This window comes from Rana temporaria, chromosome 5, assembly GCF_905171775.1.
Source record: "Rana temporaria chromosome 5, aRanTem1.1, whole genome shotgun sequence".
In the NCBI taxonomy this organism is placed as follows: domain Eukaryota; kingdom Metazoa; phylum Chordata; class Amphibia; order Anura; family Ranidae; genus Rana; species Rana temporaria.
Window position 1 is genome coordinate 46,701,081 of NC_053493.1, and position 17,968 is coordinate 46,719,048.

The 17,968-nt window shown below is 43.7% G+C and overlaps 1 protein-coding gene across 5 annotated transcripts in view; it reads left to right on the forward strand.

Annotated features, from left to right (window-relative positions):
• MLLT10 (MLLT10 histone lysine methyltransferase DOT1L cofactor) overlaps positions 1-17,968 on the forward strand; it is a 259,511-nt gene that overhangs the window by 131,187 nt on the left and 110,356 nt on the right. For all 5 annotated transcript variants that reach the window (XM_040352499.1, XM_040352500.1, XM_040352501.1 and 2 more), the window contains one exon: positions 10,374-10,638. In XM_040352499.1, the coding sequence (XP_040208433.1) occupies positions 10,374-10,638 (265 nt within the window). The remainder of the gene's footprint in view (positions 1-10,373; positions 10,639-17,968) is intronic.

Sequence of the window (17,968 nt, forward strand, 5' to 3'; positions counted from 1 at the left end):
CCTGTGACCCATTTTCATCAGAGAGCGGGCTGATATCGGCTGATGTCAGAGCTGGTCCGGGCTCGGGCAAGTTTACAACTATGAAGTTGGGATCCACCCACATGCCTGGACCGGAACAACACGGCTCTAATCGTCTGAGCCGACCTCTCCCGCCCCATTCACAGCCCAGCGCTCCAGTGAGCAAGGGGGGGGGGGGGGAGAGCAGAGAGAGCGTTGCCTGACGGTCACCAACTCTCTGCTCTGGGAGCTCTGAGAACCGAGCGATCAGTGGTGTATGATCGCTCAGTTCTCCGACAGAGAACTGAGCGAACCAGAGCCGGCGGGGGACAGAACATCACACTGATGCTGCATCCACCTAGTTAAAGGGGAGTTCCAGCCTTTTTTTATGTCTTTTTTATTTTTAAAGTCAGCAGCTACAAAAAGTGTAGCTGCTGGCTTTTAATAAACAGACACTACTTACCTGTTCCACTGTCCAGCGACGCGGCCGCCCGGAGCTCCGCTCGTCCCCTCTGCTCGTCCCCTCCGCCGGCACCTCCATTCTAACTGTGGGCACCTGGCCATGACAGCTTTCGGCTTCACGGCCGGGCACTCACTGCGAATGCGCGAGCGGCGCTGCGCTCCCTGAGTGGACAGGCGATCGCCTGGGACCTGTCGCGTGTCCCAGGTGATCGCCTACAGGGAGGGGCCGCCTAAGGCGGTATGACGAGTCGCCTAAGTGGTCCCTGGGTGGAAGGAGGAAGCGGGACAGGAAGTCCCACACCTACTGAAGCCCCCCGAGGAGTGGTTTAAGTGGAAGTTCCACTTTTGGGTGGAACTCTGCTTTAAGTATCCTTGCTTCTCTTTTAAAGTGTTACTAAACCTACAACAGTAAAATCAGTCTGTATATGCAGTAAAGCATGTTTGTTATACTCACTGAGGAACTTATGGTGTTGATCCCCAGCATTGTGTAAAAGGGCTGTTTGATGCTGTCTTCTCTAATCCTCCACTACTTCCACAGTCCCCAATCCATCTCCTAATAGTACAGAGCCTTGAAGGCACTCTGCACATGCTCGGTTTGGTGTGTAGTGCTAGAGGTTTTTTTTATTTCTTGGGAAGGGTGAATGCGATCATCACAGGGCCAATCCACACTGTCCAAACAGAGTCAGGGGTCATGCAGCCTCATAGGACAGTCAGAGACTGAAAACTCCTCCTACAAACTTTTAACCATTGCTCGGCTGTAGACTGATCGAAGTCACAAGACTGCTATATACTGATGATAACCGATATTTAGCAGTTTATATTTACTAAAATAATAAAAATTTCCATGTTCTGTGGGAGACCAGATATAGTGAATGCAGGGTCCTGGGTTTGGTAACCATTTAAAACTTTTGAGGACATTCATAAACAGAAAACTTGCAGCAAAACAGTTTATTTCCCTTTCTAACGCTTCTCAAAGCCCGGCCTAATCCTGGCTTACAGTGTGCTGGGTGGTCAGCTATGTTAAGTGGCTTGTGAAGAAATGAAACTCCTATGGGCTTTCAGTGTATTCTGCACACCTGTGTCTGCAGGGAACAAGATCTAGGAACATCTGCAGGCACAAAGGGCCATACAAAAACACCAACTGAAAATAAAACCACAGGCTAGAGGTTGTGGGCCTCGGCTAGGAATTTCTCTTCAATAGATGTAAACAAAATAATCTCATTGGTCAAAAGTCAGGTTGCTTTAGCATCCGAGGTCATTGGTAGATTGTGATGAAATTTTGGAGTGAGTAAAGATGAATTGTATATGGTTTGTTGGCTTGTGTATACAAGGACATTCCTTTATAGGTGACTTTTCTGGGACAGTGTCAGTCATGCTGGCGGAGGCTATTCAGTGCAGTCATGCATTGAGCACTAAAGGTAAAGAGATTGTCAAAGTACTTGAAGTGATTTTGTGACTGTGACATGTTCTCTTTGATTTGGTAGGAGTCTTGTATGAGAAAATCATTGACCCTTAAAGTATGGCGCTGAAAGCTTTGAAGTGCACCTGTTGTCTTCATACTGTAGGTGAACCAGTTTCTTTCCCTCACATGGGTTTACCACATGCCTTTATCAGGGACAAGATAAGGGACCTGTGTGTCCTTGTCTGGAAGATCTGGCTTCTAAGAGCGTTGTGTATTCTGCTAAATAAATGTGGTAAGAGAAGGTCTAGATACAGCATTGTGTGCCATCTTCTTGCTGCATTCCGTCTTTTTTTATTTCAAGGATAAGAACAAAACCACTAATGCAGTACAGTAAAACCTTGGATTGCGAGTATAATTCATTCCAGAAAATGCTTGTAATCCAAAGCACTTGCAAATCAAAGCATTTTTTTTACAGAGTATAAAAGAGAAGAGAGGCGCCTCTAAGTGTAGCAATAAGTTGCTAAATGTTGTACCTTCATTACATGTAACCATATTGCTACACTTAGAGGCTCCTCTCTTCTTTTTTTATACTCGGTTGTGAAATGACGCTACTCTTATATCAAGACATCATTGCAAGAAATTATCTATTAAGGACTATCTTAGCACATATATATCTTTTTACTTTTTATATATTTTTTTCGTATACAATACATTTTTCTTGCTTTCTTGGAGCACATTCAATCTGTGGATTGTAATAGTAGTATTTTTTGGGGAGGATTTATTTCACTTTTTTTTTGATGGATTGAGAAATCCATATGTTCTAGTTTGGCACAGGGCACTGTATTGGTATTTATTGCACATTATTTGTTGATTGTTTGCACATTAATTAACAACCATAGACACATGTATATACTTTTTGTTTTTGCGTAACAAGTTCACAGGATCAGTCGTGGTAAAATGTTTATATAAATATAAGTTAGCGCAATTCACTTCACAAATCTAAACCCAACCTGTAAGGTTGCACTTTGTATTGTTTCCATTTTGCACTTTGTATTGCAGCAAGACTTAATAAGAATCTTGATGCCATCTTGGCGCCGGTAACACACAATTTTTTTCCTATATCAAGACATCGCTTGTATATCAAGGCAAAATTTATTAAAACATTTTGCTTGTCTTGCAATACGCTCTCAAACCAAGTTACTCTCAAACAAAGGTTTTACTGTATAATAAAATTACAAGCGCATGCCTGTTCTAGGGGGGCGCCCTTGGCAGAATCTCCTTTCCCTTCAGCCTCATCCACAATGAGCATAAAAAGTGCTGCTTATACGGGTATTTGACAGTTTTTCTTTCATCCTGTAGAAGCAGCCCTGTTAGCCCAATATGTCCATTGTCCATGCACATTTGGGCATTTACAGTCATTTGTAAAAGAGCATTTAAAAGCTGAAAAAAAAAACATCACAAGTACGTTTTTGAGACAAGCTTTCAGGCCAAAAAATGGCGTTTTGGCACATCAAGCGTTTTTAAGTGTACATTTTTCAAAACCTCGGATTGCGAGTAACACTATTATCGAGCGTTTCACAATACAAGCTTTTTTTTTTTTTTTTTAAATCCTGAGTTTGCGAGTGTTGTCTCGCAAAACGAGCGGGATTCAAGCCACAGTGGTGTGCAGTACTGCATTTGGCCAAAGGTACCGAGGCGACAAAGCCGAGCGGAGCCGATCGTAAACATTCCGTTCCCGAGCCTTTCCAAAGTTTTTTTTGGGTTCAGCCGAGCTGTTCCCAAGGCTCTCCGGCGCCCCCCACCTCTGGTCACATGCAGTATTGCATGCCATAGACGTTAAAGCGGGGTTCCGGCATAATTTTTTTTTTTTTTTTTGCAAGCTAAAATTAATCACATTAAATAGTCCCTAAAACATATTAATAGCTCCCCAATTGTTCCAGAGATCATTGAAAACACTTGCCTTATATCCTCCAGCTCATGTTGTGGCCGTATGCATCATATGTGTGGGCATGTGAAGCCCAGTTCCAGTTTCTTCCTGGTTTCTAGGGAGAGGGGCATGCTGGGTGATTTTTTTTTTTTTTTTTTTACATTAAAGGCGAGCTGTTAATAGAAAGTTCATTTTTAGGGTGGAACTCCGCTTTAATGCAGTACTAATTATTTTAATTTCCATTGATTTCTATGGGGAAACTCGCTTTGATATGCGAGTGCTTTGGATTACGAGCATTCTCCTGGAACGGATTATGCCAGTAATCCAAGGTTCCACTTGTATTTTGAGAAAAATGCTTATAAATGCAAACGTTCATAAACGCTCCATAGAGGAGTGTTTTTTTTTTTTTTCTGCCAGTAGTTCTACCATTTTTTATGCTGCCTAGTATGTATGGACCCTTTGTAAATGTTTGTTCTGTATTATATTTTTTCTCTCTCTTCTGGGATCCCCCTGCCAGTGCTCTAAGCACCTCCTCTTCTGCATGCGCCACCATATCAAGCGGCTTGCTACGGTGGCTCATGTGTGGGCTCTCTCCTCTGCCAGGCTGTGTGTGTCTATAGACACACACAGCAGGGCTTGGCCTCACTCCAATTCTCCCACTTCTTCCTTACAATATTTGATTGGCTTCCGCTGATGCCTTTGACCTGTGAGGAGAGAAACAGAGCAGAACCACTGCACTCGGGGACTTTGCTGTATCAAGATAGGACTCTTTTTAGAACCACTTTACAAGAGAAGTATGTTTTTTTTTTTCTTTCACAATTGTACTTGCCTGGGTGGATGCAGCACCAGTCCCCCGCCGCATCTCACATCGCAGAACGCACGATTCCGAGGGGTTCTGTGAACAGGGAGCTGGTGACTGTCAGTCATTGGCTCTCTGCCCTGCCCCCCCCCCCCCCCCCACACACACACACACACACACACACACACACACTCACTGGATCTCTGAGCTGTGGAAGGGGTGAGAGTGGTCATCTCAGCGGCCACTCCCCCCCACTTCTGAGCCGGCCAGGCATGTTGGCAGATCCTGACTCCATTCTCGCAATCTTGGACCAGCTCTGTGACATCGGCATACAGCAGACCTCAGCCGCTGTCTGCTGAAAATGGGCCACAGAGGACAGAAGACAGAATGACCTGCACTCCTGTGATCCACAGGAGAAGTACAGCCAAACGAGCTTTGGCTATACTTCTCCATTCGCTTCCGGTTTGTGGGTATGAGCAGTGTGTGTAACTGTATACATTGTGGTCACATCCACCGGTTTTCAAATTGCACTTCTGTACTCCAGCCAGTTGTACTGCGCAATTCTGAATCCTGGGAGTGGCGGTAATATCATTGGGTGGTTTTTCTGTGCTGTTGCTGGTAGCCAGCTCATGCTGTATTTTATACAATGGGACCATATAGAGCGAGTACAGCCACCCTGATAATGAAAGTTGGAGCAGGGAAAATTCAAATTATTTTTCTGGATGTGCTTTGTGACGCTGCACTTACAAACGAGACCGCTGTCTATGAAGAGATTGAAAATGTTATTTATTTAAAAAAATATTCAGTTTGGGTTCAGTGAGACTTTAACACCCATTGACATTAAGTTTAATGCTGACCTCTAGGAGAACTTCCCTTGCAGTGAGGTTAGCTGCTCATTTACACCTAAAGAACCAGGTAGAGAGGTTTTACTTACCGAATCCTCTTGTCCTGCAGACTCTTCTGTGCCGTTATACCAGTCTCTGCAGCCTCTGACCTCCCCAGAGCAGGAACCATAACCCTGCATTGGACAAGAGAACGCCAAGGGACAGTCCACTGCAGAGTTTGACAGTCCTGCAATGTAAAGTTGCAGTAAAAAAATGTCAGTAGTGCCTCCTGAACAGCGGCTGCTATACCAACCTCTGAAAAGTGATCCACCAAGAATTATTGCTGATGTGAAAGAACTCTTAAGCCGGCCATGACGGATCCATATTCAATCAGTTCAGCAGGAAACGGACACATTTTTTATTTGTCTATGGGCAGGCTGGTTGTACTGAAGTTGATCCATCAATGGACTTCAGTACAACCAGCCGGTTGGGTTTTATTTGCCGATCACTGCCAGCACACCCAATAAATTCTAATTCCTTCCTATAGTGAAAAGATAGGTTATGATAAGTAAATTATACAAATATTTACAGCAGGGGTCTGAAACTGATGGCCCTTGCAGCTTTTGCGAACCTACAAGTCCCATGAAGCATTGCAAGGCTGACAGTTACAAGCATGACTCACAGAGGCATGATGGGACTTGTAGTTCCGCAACAGCTGGAGGGCCACGAGTTTGAGACCCCTGATTTACAGGCTAAATTCACCATTGTAATAAAATGCACAAAGCAGTCAAAGGACCCTGGTACTTTTAAAAACACACAGTGTAGCTTTGAAACTTGGAGTTTTTTTTTTTTTTGGATGGGTAGGTTTTTTTTTTTTTTTTTTTTTTTACCAGAAAAAGTCAAGTTTATTGAGATGTGCTTAAGGTGTACAGGTTATACATCACAGGAGTTACATTTCCTCCTGTTTTACAACTTATGTATTCAAAATTCAGGGTCATCCGTAAAGGCATTACGTTCCGGGTAGGTATACATAACTTTATTACAGTCTGCATATCCGTATCTTACATGAGGTATCCCATATCACATTTACATACATTCAGAAGTCATTCTCTTTCCCTCCGCCCGCTGACTTCCCCTTATCCCTCATGGATTATACGGTACACGTTTCCCCATCTTCCAGCCAACGGTCCCAAACATTAGAAAATTTTTGTGGGCGGCCCCTATGTTTATATATCATTTTCCTATAAGGCAGTACAGCATTTATTTCCTTCTTCCAGTCCCGTAAGGATGGAGCCGTTGCTTGCAGCCATGCCCTAGCTACCACTTTTCTTGCGACAAACAGTGACTCTTGTATAAATATGGTCTGGTATTTGTCAACCTCAACATCTGGTATTAAACCCAGTAGGCACAATCTTGGGTCCATTCCCACCGGTGATCCCATATTGTCATGTAGGAATTGCGTCACTTGTAACCAATAAGCCTGTATGTCGGAGCACTGCCATAGCAAATGGTAGAAGGTGCCTTCCATCGATAGACACATGGGGCATAGTGGGCTTCTTGTGGGTTGGAACTTTGTCAATCTCAGTGGTGTCAGGTATGCTCGGTGGATTATATATAATTGTGTCATTCTGTCGGAAAGCTTGGGGGATGCGGTCTTTACGCCCTCCAGAATTTCCCCCCAATCCTCTGTCTCAATAGGGCCCACGTCCTGCTCCCACTGTATTCTCGCTGTCTGGACTATCTTGTTTACCCTGCGCTGTCTAATATTATAGTACAAGTTGGATATGAGTTTGGTCGAGTCGTTGAAACTTGGAGTTTAATTTACCTGCCATACCTGTAGGCTCGTCGGGGTTTACCACAACCTGGCTGAAGGGAGAGATCAGCGCTGTTCTGCCTGTGATCTGTGATGTATTGAATGTTGGGCGTGCTTCCCACATCACCAGAATGAACTCTCCCTCTCTGAAGACTCGCACATGCTCAGTTCTCCCTCTAACATCACTGCCGCTGAGCTCAGCACTTCTGCCACAGGAGGGAGAACACACACACACACCGCACATGCGCAGGTCTTGAAAGAGTGAGAACAATTATGGTGGTGGTGCTGGGAGTGTGCCCACTGCACAGGGTGTCTGCAGCCCAATAAAATCAGGTCTACTGCCCTGCCAAGGAGGACTGTGCTGTGTGACATGGCTGTTTAAATCTGATGACTGGATGGACAGAAATACAGATCGTTTGGAAAGTAAAACCGGTGTATGCATTTCATGTGTGTATGTAGTGGTTACATCATACATATATTGTGTATGTAGCCTCTCCAGTACATAAATGTATGTAGATGAGGAGCAATAAAGGTAATGGTGGTCTTTTGCGGGATGAGAAGCATGATTATAATTGGTAAATAATTGGAAGGAGCCGCCTGTAATGTCTTCAGTGTGTCGGTATGTGTGATGTTCCTCTTCCTCTTACTCTCTATCACCTCGCTGTAATTAGCATGGCATGTTGAATGTTTTTATTGATTGAGCCTGTTATAATGTAATGATGGTAATTGATCCGTACAAATTACGGTCATTGCCGTGTCTGCCAGTCCTGTGCCTGTAACCTTGTTTTATGCCGTTTGCTGTTTTATTGATTTGCTTACAAAATATTTTAGAAATCTTGTTCTGATTTAGGTGTACCTGTGTCACAAAGACCTTTGAAATATATAAAGAGGCCTGGCCTCTCCTTACATCCTGGCTTATCTGTAGAGCTGCTTTGCCTGTATGCCTGAATCTTTGTATCGGCTGCCGGGTGCAGCTGCCAGCATTGCCGGTAAGGGAACCTGGCAGTGAAACCTTTCGATTTCACAGCTGGTTCCCTACTGCGCATGAGCTGAACTTTCTAGTTGGCCCAATGGTGTAGGAAGGAGGGGGTGTCTCCACAAGTGGGGAAGGAGACCTGTCAAAAACGGGTACCTGCTCCCCATTCCCCCCCAAAGGGTGTGGCAACAGAGGGTGGGGGGGGGGGGATGGACGAATTAGCAGAAGTTTTACTTATCGGTGGAACTCCGCTTTAATATCAACGGTCAGAATTTTTCTTTATATTCTGGCCAATGAAACAAATGAATGCCCAAATGCTTGATGCACGTTGTTAATACAGGGTTTCTCCTGTTGGGGAAAGGCATTTAGATGAGCAGTGGATGTCTGAATAGTGTGGCATGCATTTGTATTCAGCCTCCTTTACTCTGATACATCTAACTAAAATCTTGTGGCACCAATTGCCTTCAGAAGTCGCCTAATTTGTAAATGGAGACCACCTGTGTGTAATTTAATCTCTGTATAAATGCAGCTGTTCTGTGAAGCCCTCCAAGGTTTGTTAGAGAACCTTGGTGAACAAACTGCATCATGAAGGGTAAGGAACACACCAGACAGGTCAGGGATAAATTGTATAGAAGTTTAAAGCAGGATTAGGTTATAAAAAAAAAATATCCCAAGCTTTGAATATCTCACGGAGCACTGTTTAATCCATCATCCGAAAATGGTAAGAATATGGCACAACTGCAAACCTACCAAGACATGGCCGTCCACCTAAACTGACAGGCCGGGCAAGGAGAGCATTAATCAGAGAAGCAGCCAAGAGGCCCATGGTAAATCTGCAGGAGTTGCAGAGATCCACAGCTCAGGTGGGAGAATCTGTCCACAGGACAACTATTAGTCATGCTCTCCACAAATCTGCCCTTTATGGAAGGGTGGCAAGAAGAAAATAGAAGATGCTCAGATGAGACCAATATTTTACTTTTTGGCCGAAATATAAAATGCTATATGTGGTGGAAAACGAACACTGCACATCACCCTGAACACACCATCCCCACCGTGAAACATGGTGGTGGCAGAATTATGTTGTGGGATGTTTTTCTTCAGCAGGGACAGGGAAGCTGATCAGAGTTGATGGGAAGATGGGTGGAGCCAAATACAGGGCAATCTTGTAGGAAATCCTGTTGGTCTGCAAAAGACTTGAGACTGAGGTGGAGGTTCACCTTCCACCAGGACAACGACCCTAAACATACAGCCAGAGCTACAATGGAATGGTTTAGATCAAAGCATATTTATGTGTTAGAATGCTCCAGTCAAAGTCCAGACCTAAATCCAATTGAGAATCTGTGGCAAGACTTGAATATTGCTGTTCACAGACGCTCTCCATCCAATCTGACAGAGCTTAAAGCGGAGGTTCACCCAAAAACACAACTATGTACCATACAAACGAGCATACTAGCGTCGGCTACAGTATGCCTTTTTTTTTTTTTTTTGCGCTGTACTTACGGTTTAATCCGTAACTTTCATTTCAGACTCCCTCGGGGAAAGGCAATCCTATGAAGAGGGGAACATGATTGACGGCCGGCTATGGCGCGTCACACGTTCCGGAGTTGGACTCGGCTCTTCACGGCGCTATACGGCGCCTGCGCACAGACTAGGAGCTGACTGCGCAGGCGCCGTATATGTCCCCGTCCTATTTCGACTTTTTTCGGAACATGTGACGCGCCATAGCCGGCCGTCAATCATGTTCCACTCTTCATAGGAACGCCCATTTCCCGCCGGAGTCTGAAACGAAAGTTACGGATTAAACCATAAGTACCGCGCAAAAAAAGGCATACTGTAGCTGACGCTAGTATGCTCGTTTGGATGGTAGATAAAGAAACATTTTTTTTTTAGGGTGAACCCCCGCTTTAAGCTATTTTTCAAAGGAGAATGAGCGGAAATTTCACTCTCTAGTTGAGCAAAGCTGGTAGTGCCTTGAAAAAAATTCTAGCATTCACCACAAACTGAAATATCTGTTTTTGATAAACCTGTCCTTGGTAGGTAAATAGATTACAGTATAGATTGAGACTGTAGATGAGACAGGGATGAGTACAGAGTAGAATAGAACTTCCTATATCCCTTTTTATATCCTAATTGCATATTTAAATGTATTCATTCTTTTCTCTCCACCATTCAGGCCTATACCAGCAGCGCCAACAACAATAACAACTCTGTCACAAGCTCAGTAAAGCGTTTGGAGGAAACAACAGCGCGGTTTACAAATGCAAATTTCCAGGAGGTTTCTGCACATCCCTCAAGTGTGAAAGATGCACTGGAAGCACGCACGTCAGAGGGCAAAACAAAGAAGACTGCAAGCCCCAACTCCATGCAAAGAGGACGCAAGTCTGCTGGTGCAAGGAATTCTACAGGATCTGCCGCAGCTACCAGTCCATTCCAACAAGGTAATACCGAAGTTACTGTGTCATAACATCAGAGGCGATGAAGTAGGTGGATTCATTAACGCTCGAATTAAAATGGTCATCGTTTACATGCCGTTAGCATTAAATCAATGCTGGCTGTACATTGTTAGACAGTCTAAATAGTGCATATGGACGAATTGTTTTGTATTGTATTGTATTGTCACAGCAATCAGAAAGTGAACAGTGGCTAGATGTGAATGTACAATGTATTTTTTTAAAGTGCTGCGTAAAATGACGGCGCTATAGAAGTACCTAAATAAATAATAACACATCCGATTGGATACACCCACTGTTAGGCCAAAAATTTTCAGCAGGCTTCTTTGGCAATATGAGATTGAACAATTGACTTTTGCTAAATGAAGCTGGACTGACAGGGTGATCCACGGAGCGAATTTTGGTCCGTTCCTCAGGATCTGTCTGAAATTTGCTGTGTATGACAAGCTTAAAGTGGTTGTAAACCCCTACATATACACAAGTGAAGTGATTGGCCTCAGGTGATACACAGAGATTAAACAAATCCTGCTACATAGGATGTAAGTGGTTTTTCTGCAGGCTTCTCTTCTCTACATCCATTCACAGTCCAGAATGTATAAAGGTTGTCTTGGCAGTCATAAAAATAGGGGCAGAGAGGTGAAATTATACTTTGCAGACCTCAGTGAGAAGAGCTCTGAGAGCTGATTGGGTGAAATGGACACACCCCCTTTATACTGAACATCGGAAAAAGAGCTGAGACTGTCAATCAGCTGAAGATCCCTCCCCTGTCACCATTTTCCCTTGCTGTCAGGAATATGTGATTCATGCTGATAGCAGAGGATTGAAGCAGCAGGCAGGAATGACACTTGGTGTTCTTAATTGAGACAAGTGCATGCTTTGTTCATATTTTATGCCTGAAGTTTACAACCACTTTAAGCTAGTTCTACCTAGACAGGCCATATGAAAACAGATGCACATACTCGGACATGCCTGCAAGGGCTTGCCTTAAGGCGGATTCACATTAGGCCCCTTTCACATGGGGCGGATCAGTTATGAACCTCTGTATGCTAAGCCGGGATCGCTCCGTTGATCCCCGCTGGGCTGGTGGATGACAGGGCGGTCTTTGCACACTGTGCAGGGACCGCCCTGTCTTTTCTTCGCTCTCCCCTATGGGGGGATCGGATGAACACGGACCGTCTGTCTGTGTTCATCCGATCCGCAGATGGAAGGAAAAATAGGGTTTTCCTCCATTTGCAGAATCGGAGGAGTGCGAAGGCGGTCGAGATTGGGTGTCAGCGATCTCATAGGGACCAATGTATGTCCGTATTTCATCCGTACACGGATGGATGAAAAAGCGGACATACGGTCTGCAGGTGTGAAAGGGGCCTTCTTAAGGAAAATGTTATAGTGTGTAGCCAGCTTTAGCTTCCTGGATTATAGTCCAGGCTCTGGACATTTGCTGTGTCCAAATTGTCAGTAAAGCTGAGTATACAATTACAGATTTTTATTTTTATTTATTTTTTCAAACCAGCGGGTTGAACGACCAAAAACTGACAAATCTCCACATCAACACAAGTGATGTTAATGCAGGGATCTCCCCCATTCTCCATCAGAATACACAGATCAGCACTTTCACTCGCTGCAAGCTTTAGGGATCGGATGAACACGAACCGTATGTCCGTGTACATCCGATCCGCCAGACGGAAGGAAAAGTAGGTTTTTCCTCCATCACACTTTGGCGGATCGGAGCGGGTCGGATGTCAGCGGGCATGTCACCGCTGACATCCGCGGCTCCATAGAGGAGCACGGAGCGCCCGTACAGGTCCGCAAAAAAAACTGACAGACGGACCTGTACGGGCGCTCAGAGTGAAAGAGCCCTTAATCAAATGCAGGATTTCAAATTAGACTATTTGACAGAAGCCATCATCAGCTTCTGTTGCACAGACTGCAGTACACACATACTGAAATTTGTCCAGTTCCTGCTGATCTGGCTGAATTTCGGTACCTTTATATGGGGCTTCAGTCCTGTACTTACCTGGAGACTCCAAAGGGACGCTGTCACTTTGCCTGTTCAGGGTTGAGTTAAAAAAGTCCTTTGAAAGTTCACCTCTTGACCCACCTATACTCTCCTTCACCCTCACTCTGTTCCTCTATTGGTACTAAGAGAGAAAACCTTGTATAAACTCCATTTCTGATGATTGTGTTTTTACAGGGTTGATGAGATCCTAATGCTTCTCATATGACAGTATTGGGGACCTAGAGGTTGGCTGCTTGGGTCTAAAACCAGCCCTAGACGGTTTGAATCTTGGCTGGTTCAGCAGGGACCCGCAGTAGCCGTTAGCAATAATCATTGTGTTCTCACGGTAGGGACGGCTCCCGTGGGAAAACACAATAGCTCTGTGGGGGGATTCAGGCAATTTTCTTTCCCGTCACCCATGGTGACAGGAAAGAAAATCGTATCATCTATGGCTGGCTGACACACTGCGTCATGAGTGGAGGTTATCCGGTTGGAAGCATATTGTACAAAGGCTCTGATGGAGTAACATGATGGCAGGTGAGCATGGCAAAGTGACAAGATCTTTTGAAAAGAAACCTGGTATGAGGGAAATACTGCTGTCATTGATGATCACTAGTTGCCTTTCAGCTTTACGGGTGCTTTGGCTTCAATACTTTGAATCTCTGATTCTAAACGGGTATACAGATGTCTTCTCCCCATTGGCTTACATGTTTGTTGTGGGTCTGTGATTCAAAACTATGGAAGCCAGATAAAGCAAAGCAACGTCCATTTTCAGAAGGGGGTCATCCGTGTCGGCCCCCATTGTTCTCCCATGGTAGATTTACTATAAAATGTTCCATTCCTGTGATATACCTGCATGGCGTTCCTACCATAAAATATGCTGTAATGATTTGGCAGGGCCTCGCGCTGCTCGATCCCGCTCCTCCATAATTCCTCCTCCACTGTACAGCTTTTCAAATGTCACATTCAGCATAATTCAGTTTCTGTTGAAACAAAAAGAAATTCTGGAAATCCTTTCCATCGCTATATAGGATTAGAAGAACTTATAGAATCCTAATGAGCTCTTAACAGCAGCTGTAAAAACAAAAGGGTAAAAGAAAGACAGATGGTGACAGTCAGATCGGCTAATGGAAACCCATTCTACATAGCTGCTAATTAAGTGACAAAATAGCGCTTGTCTTAAAGCTTCTCCTTTCACAGTGTAAAGTAGGCCTATCCTTGTAATATTTACTACCGATATGTGAAGCCAAAGACCAGATTGGGCTGGAAAACTTGTGTTTTTTTTTATCAGTCAGCTTAGCGTAGAATATCCAGAAAACACAAATGTAATCATAGATGTTGTACTAATTGGAACACAAGAATTTTGATTCCAAAAATGTTAGATGCTAAAGGGGCGTCCTCATCAATCATCATCTTGCCCTTTGTGTAGTAGCAGAAAGCTAGCTGTTACATCCGATGTTGTATTATCCAGCAGTAAACAATCGGCATCACCATCCAGGAGCTGGAGCTTTCTTTGGGATATACAAGTTAAAGTGGAGTTCCACCCATAAATATAACATTACATCAGTAGTTTAAAAAAAATGTCATTAGTCCTTTAAGAATTTTTTTTTTTTTTTTTTAGATGCCTTCAAAGTGTTGTTGCTAGGCAGAATAGTTAATCTTCCCTCTTCCTGCACCTAGGTGCTTAAGCTTCCTAACCTACACCGCACAGACTCCTGGGAATGTAGTGGGTGTAACTTTCCAGGAGTCTGTGCACTCCCCAGTCTCGAAGAATCATGTGACTTGGACAGTACAGGTGCTGAAACCTGATCTGAAACCTATTCCACTGCTTGTGCAGCACTGAGCATGTGCGAGATCTGCAAGGCTGAAATCCAGGAAGTCATACAGTCTGGCTTCATGATGCACACACTTAAGATGGCCCCAGTCAATTTTTTTTTTAAAGTGTCTAAATGCTGTAACAACCTAACAAAACGGACCTTAGTTTACGGACTAACTTTACTAGAATACATTAAGCTTGTGTATTACAGGGGTATTTATATATAAAAAGTGAAATTGTGGCCGGAACTCCGCTTTAAACAAGAAAAAACAGTCCCTTCCAGCGATAAAGAGTCTTCTGTGGTAATAAGCAACATGACATCAATTTTCCAGGACTAGGTGAACGCTACCCTCCTCAGATGGCGCCATCCGATAGAAAGTACGAAAACAAAGCAAAATGGTAGTCTCGCACACCTAGTGCATTACCATAAACATTTATTGGATGGATGGTAAAATCAGTAAAAATGGGTTCTCACAAAATAGAAACTCTCAATGAGCCATAACATTTTTACCACTGACTGTTACACTAATGTATCCTGAGTTGTAGATATAGCATTTTTTAGCAGGGGTTCCGGAGACCGGAAAGTGATTTTAAGGGTTCCTCCACAGAGCCGGATTTAAAGGGGTTGTAAAGGTAATTTTTGTTCCCCCCTAAATAGCTTCCTTTACCTCAGTGCAGTCCTCCTTCACTTACCTCATCCTTCCATTTTGCTTTTAAATGTCCTTATTTCTTCTGAGAAATCCTCACTTCCTGTTCTTCTGTCTGTAACTCCACACAGTAATGCAAGGCTTTCTCCCTGGTGTGGAGATAGCCTCTTGAGGGGGCGAGCAGGAGGGTCAGGACACTCTCTACTTTGCAGATAGAGAAAGGAGCTGTGTGTTAGTGGGCGTCCTAACACTCCTGCTCGCCCCCTCAAGAGGCTTTATCCACACCAGGGAGAAAGTGTCACATTACGGTGTTGAGTTACAGATAGAAGAACAGGAAGTGAGGATTTCTCAGAAAAAATAAGGACATTTAAAAGCAAAATCTAAGGATGAGGTAAGTGAAGGAGGACTGCACTAAGGTAAAGGAAGCTATTTAGTTTTTTGTTTTTTTTCCCCTTACAACCCCTTTAAAGTGTGTGTTTGTGTTTGTTTGTGTTTGTGTTTGTGTTTGTGTGTGTGTGTGTGTGTGTGTTTTTTTTGGGGTAACATTGGATAACGTTTAAACCTGTCAGGATGTTTTCTAACCATCTTGACCAATTAAAGCCTAGTACACACTATCTATCCCCCCCAACCCAGCAGGCTGAACAAAAAAAATGGAGGAGATCCGGAGGAGCCGCTGCACTAACTACCCAAGGTTCATAGTCTTTCAGCCGGCTTCTGTCAGTCAGGCTGATGTACACACCGACCAATATTTGGGCCGTGTGTACCAAGCTTATAGTGGAGGTCCACCCGATTTTTTTTTTTTTAAAGCCAGCAGCTACAAATACGGCAGCTGCTGACTTTTAAAAAATGGACACTTACCTTTCCAGCGTGCCCGCAATGTCAGAAGACAAGGCTGAGCAATGGCTCGGTCCTCGGCTGCTTCCGCCACCATCCTCGGTGAGGGAATCAGGAAGTGAAGCCTTGCGGCTTCACTGCCCGATTCCCTACTGGGCTGGACTCCTGCAAAGTGGTGCAAATACCTGTCTTAGACAGGTATCTGCACCCCCCTCCCCACTGAAAATGTGACACCAGAGGGGGGAGGGATCCAAAAAGCGGAGGTTCACTTTTTGTGTTTACAATCACTTTAAAAGCGGAGGTTAAGTCTTGTTTTATTTGTTTTTTATTTTAAAAATAACTAACATGTTATGTTGCAGTAGATTTGCACAGAGCAGTCCGGATCCTCCTCTTCTTGGGTCCCTTTTCGATGCTTCTGCCCCCCCTGTTGCGTGCCCCCACAGCAAGCTAGCTTGCTATGGGGGCACCCGAGTCACAGCCCCTTGTGTCCATTTAGCGGACTTTGACAGCCAATGGCGCGACTGCTGTGTCTTAGCCAATCAGGTGGGAGAATTTCAGATGGCTGAGACACTCGTGGACATGGAGGAACCTCAGGTAAGTGTTGGGGGGGGGGGGGGCTGCTGCACACAGAAGGCTTTTTATCGTGATGCATAGAATGCATTTAAATAAAAAACCTTCTGCCTTTACTACCACTTTAAGTCAAGTTAGGTAACACTGTTCTATATATTATGCGCTCGTCAGAGCTAACTGCTTTATGTAAATGAGCTTACAGTCTGTTTAAAAGCACAGGATGTGTTGGCTCCAAAAAACAGTATGACTTGGAACAATAAAGAATGAATGAATGAATGAATAGTAAATGTAAAGTAGGAACAGAACGGAGGCTGTTGATTACAGGCGTGCTGGAGTTCCCGTTCATGTCACCTTTTTTCTCTTGGTGTCAGGAAAACTTTTCATAAGTGACTCTTGCTGATAGCAGAGGAACGCAGTAGCAGGCAGAAATTACTTATTTCACTATAGAGGGATATTCTTTGTTCATATTTCATGTCTGAGGTTTACAACCACTTTGAAAATGCTTGTTTGGAGGCTATTGGAGTCTATTTAGAGACTAATCCGGTACACTCGGTGCCTTGAGTCAACGATTTGAACAATTATGTAGTTCAGAAGTTCTCATTTCACATGTTGCAGACATCATTGACTAATAAAGTAATAAGGTTAGCGATGGACAAGCAACCATGATTTTTACAAGGAGACAGCAATGGCAGCCTAAGTATTTCCTTAATGGAGGATCCTATTTATTGTGGAATAAGTCTCACTTAGACTTATTAGGCCCCAGAAAAATGTTGGTTCCTTATGTTAGGAAAGTAAATGTAGACTATAATGTATGGTGTTTAATGTCTTGTACCATATCTGTAGGAACGCACGTAGCAGGAAACCAAAAGCCCCTTCTGAGATTCCTCATGCTTCACAACATGAGTCCTGTTTAGTAATGGTAAAGGAGTAAAATTAATTACTCTGGGATCTATTTGCTCAGAATAGTCCTGCAGCCTGCTGTGGCTCAGCCATCCTCTGTTACTTATATAAGTCATTGTGCGCTGCAGCTCTACAGCATACCTTCCACTGTAGGGGGGAAAAAAAATCGCATTTCATTTGCTCAAAATCAGTGATGGATATGCTAATAAAAATCTATCTATCTATCTATCTATCTATCTATCTATCTATCTATCTATCTATCTATCTATCTATCTATCTATCTATCTATCTATCTATCTATCTATCTATCTATCTATCTATCTGCCATCCTATCTATCTATCTATCTATCTATCTATCTATCTATCTATCTATCTATCTATCTATCTATCTATCTATCGAGATATATCTAGAGAGATATTCTATCTATCTATCTATAGTAAAATGGTCTTGGTGGAAGCAGAAAGTGTTTTGGACATCTCCAAAAACTCCACTACACTGACATTCCCTGTGGAAATAGTCTGCATATAATCTAAATATGGAGCATGTCTGTCCTT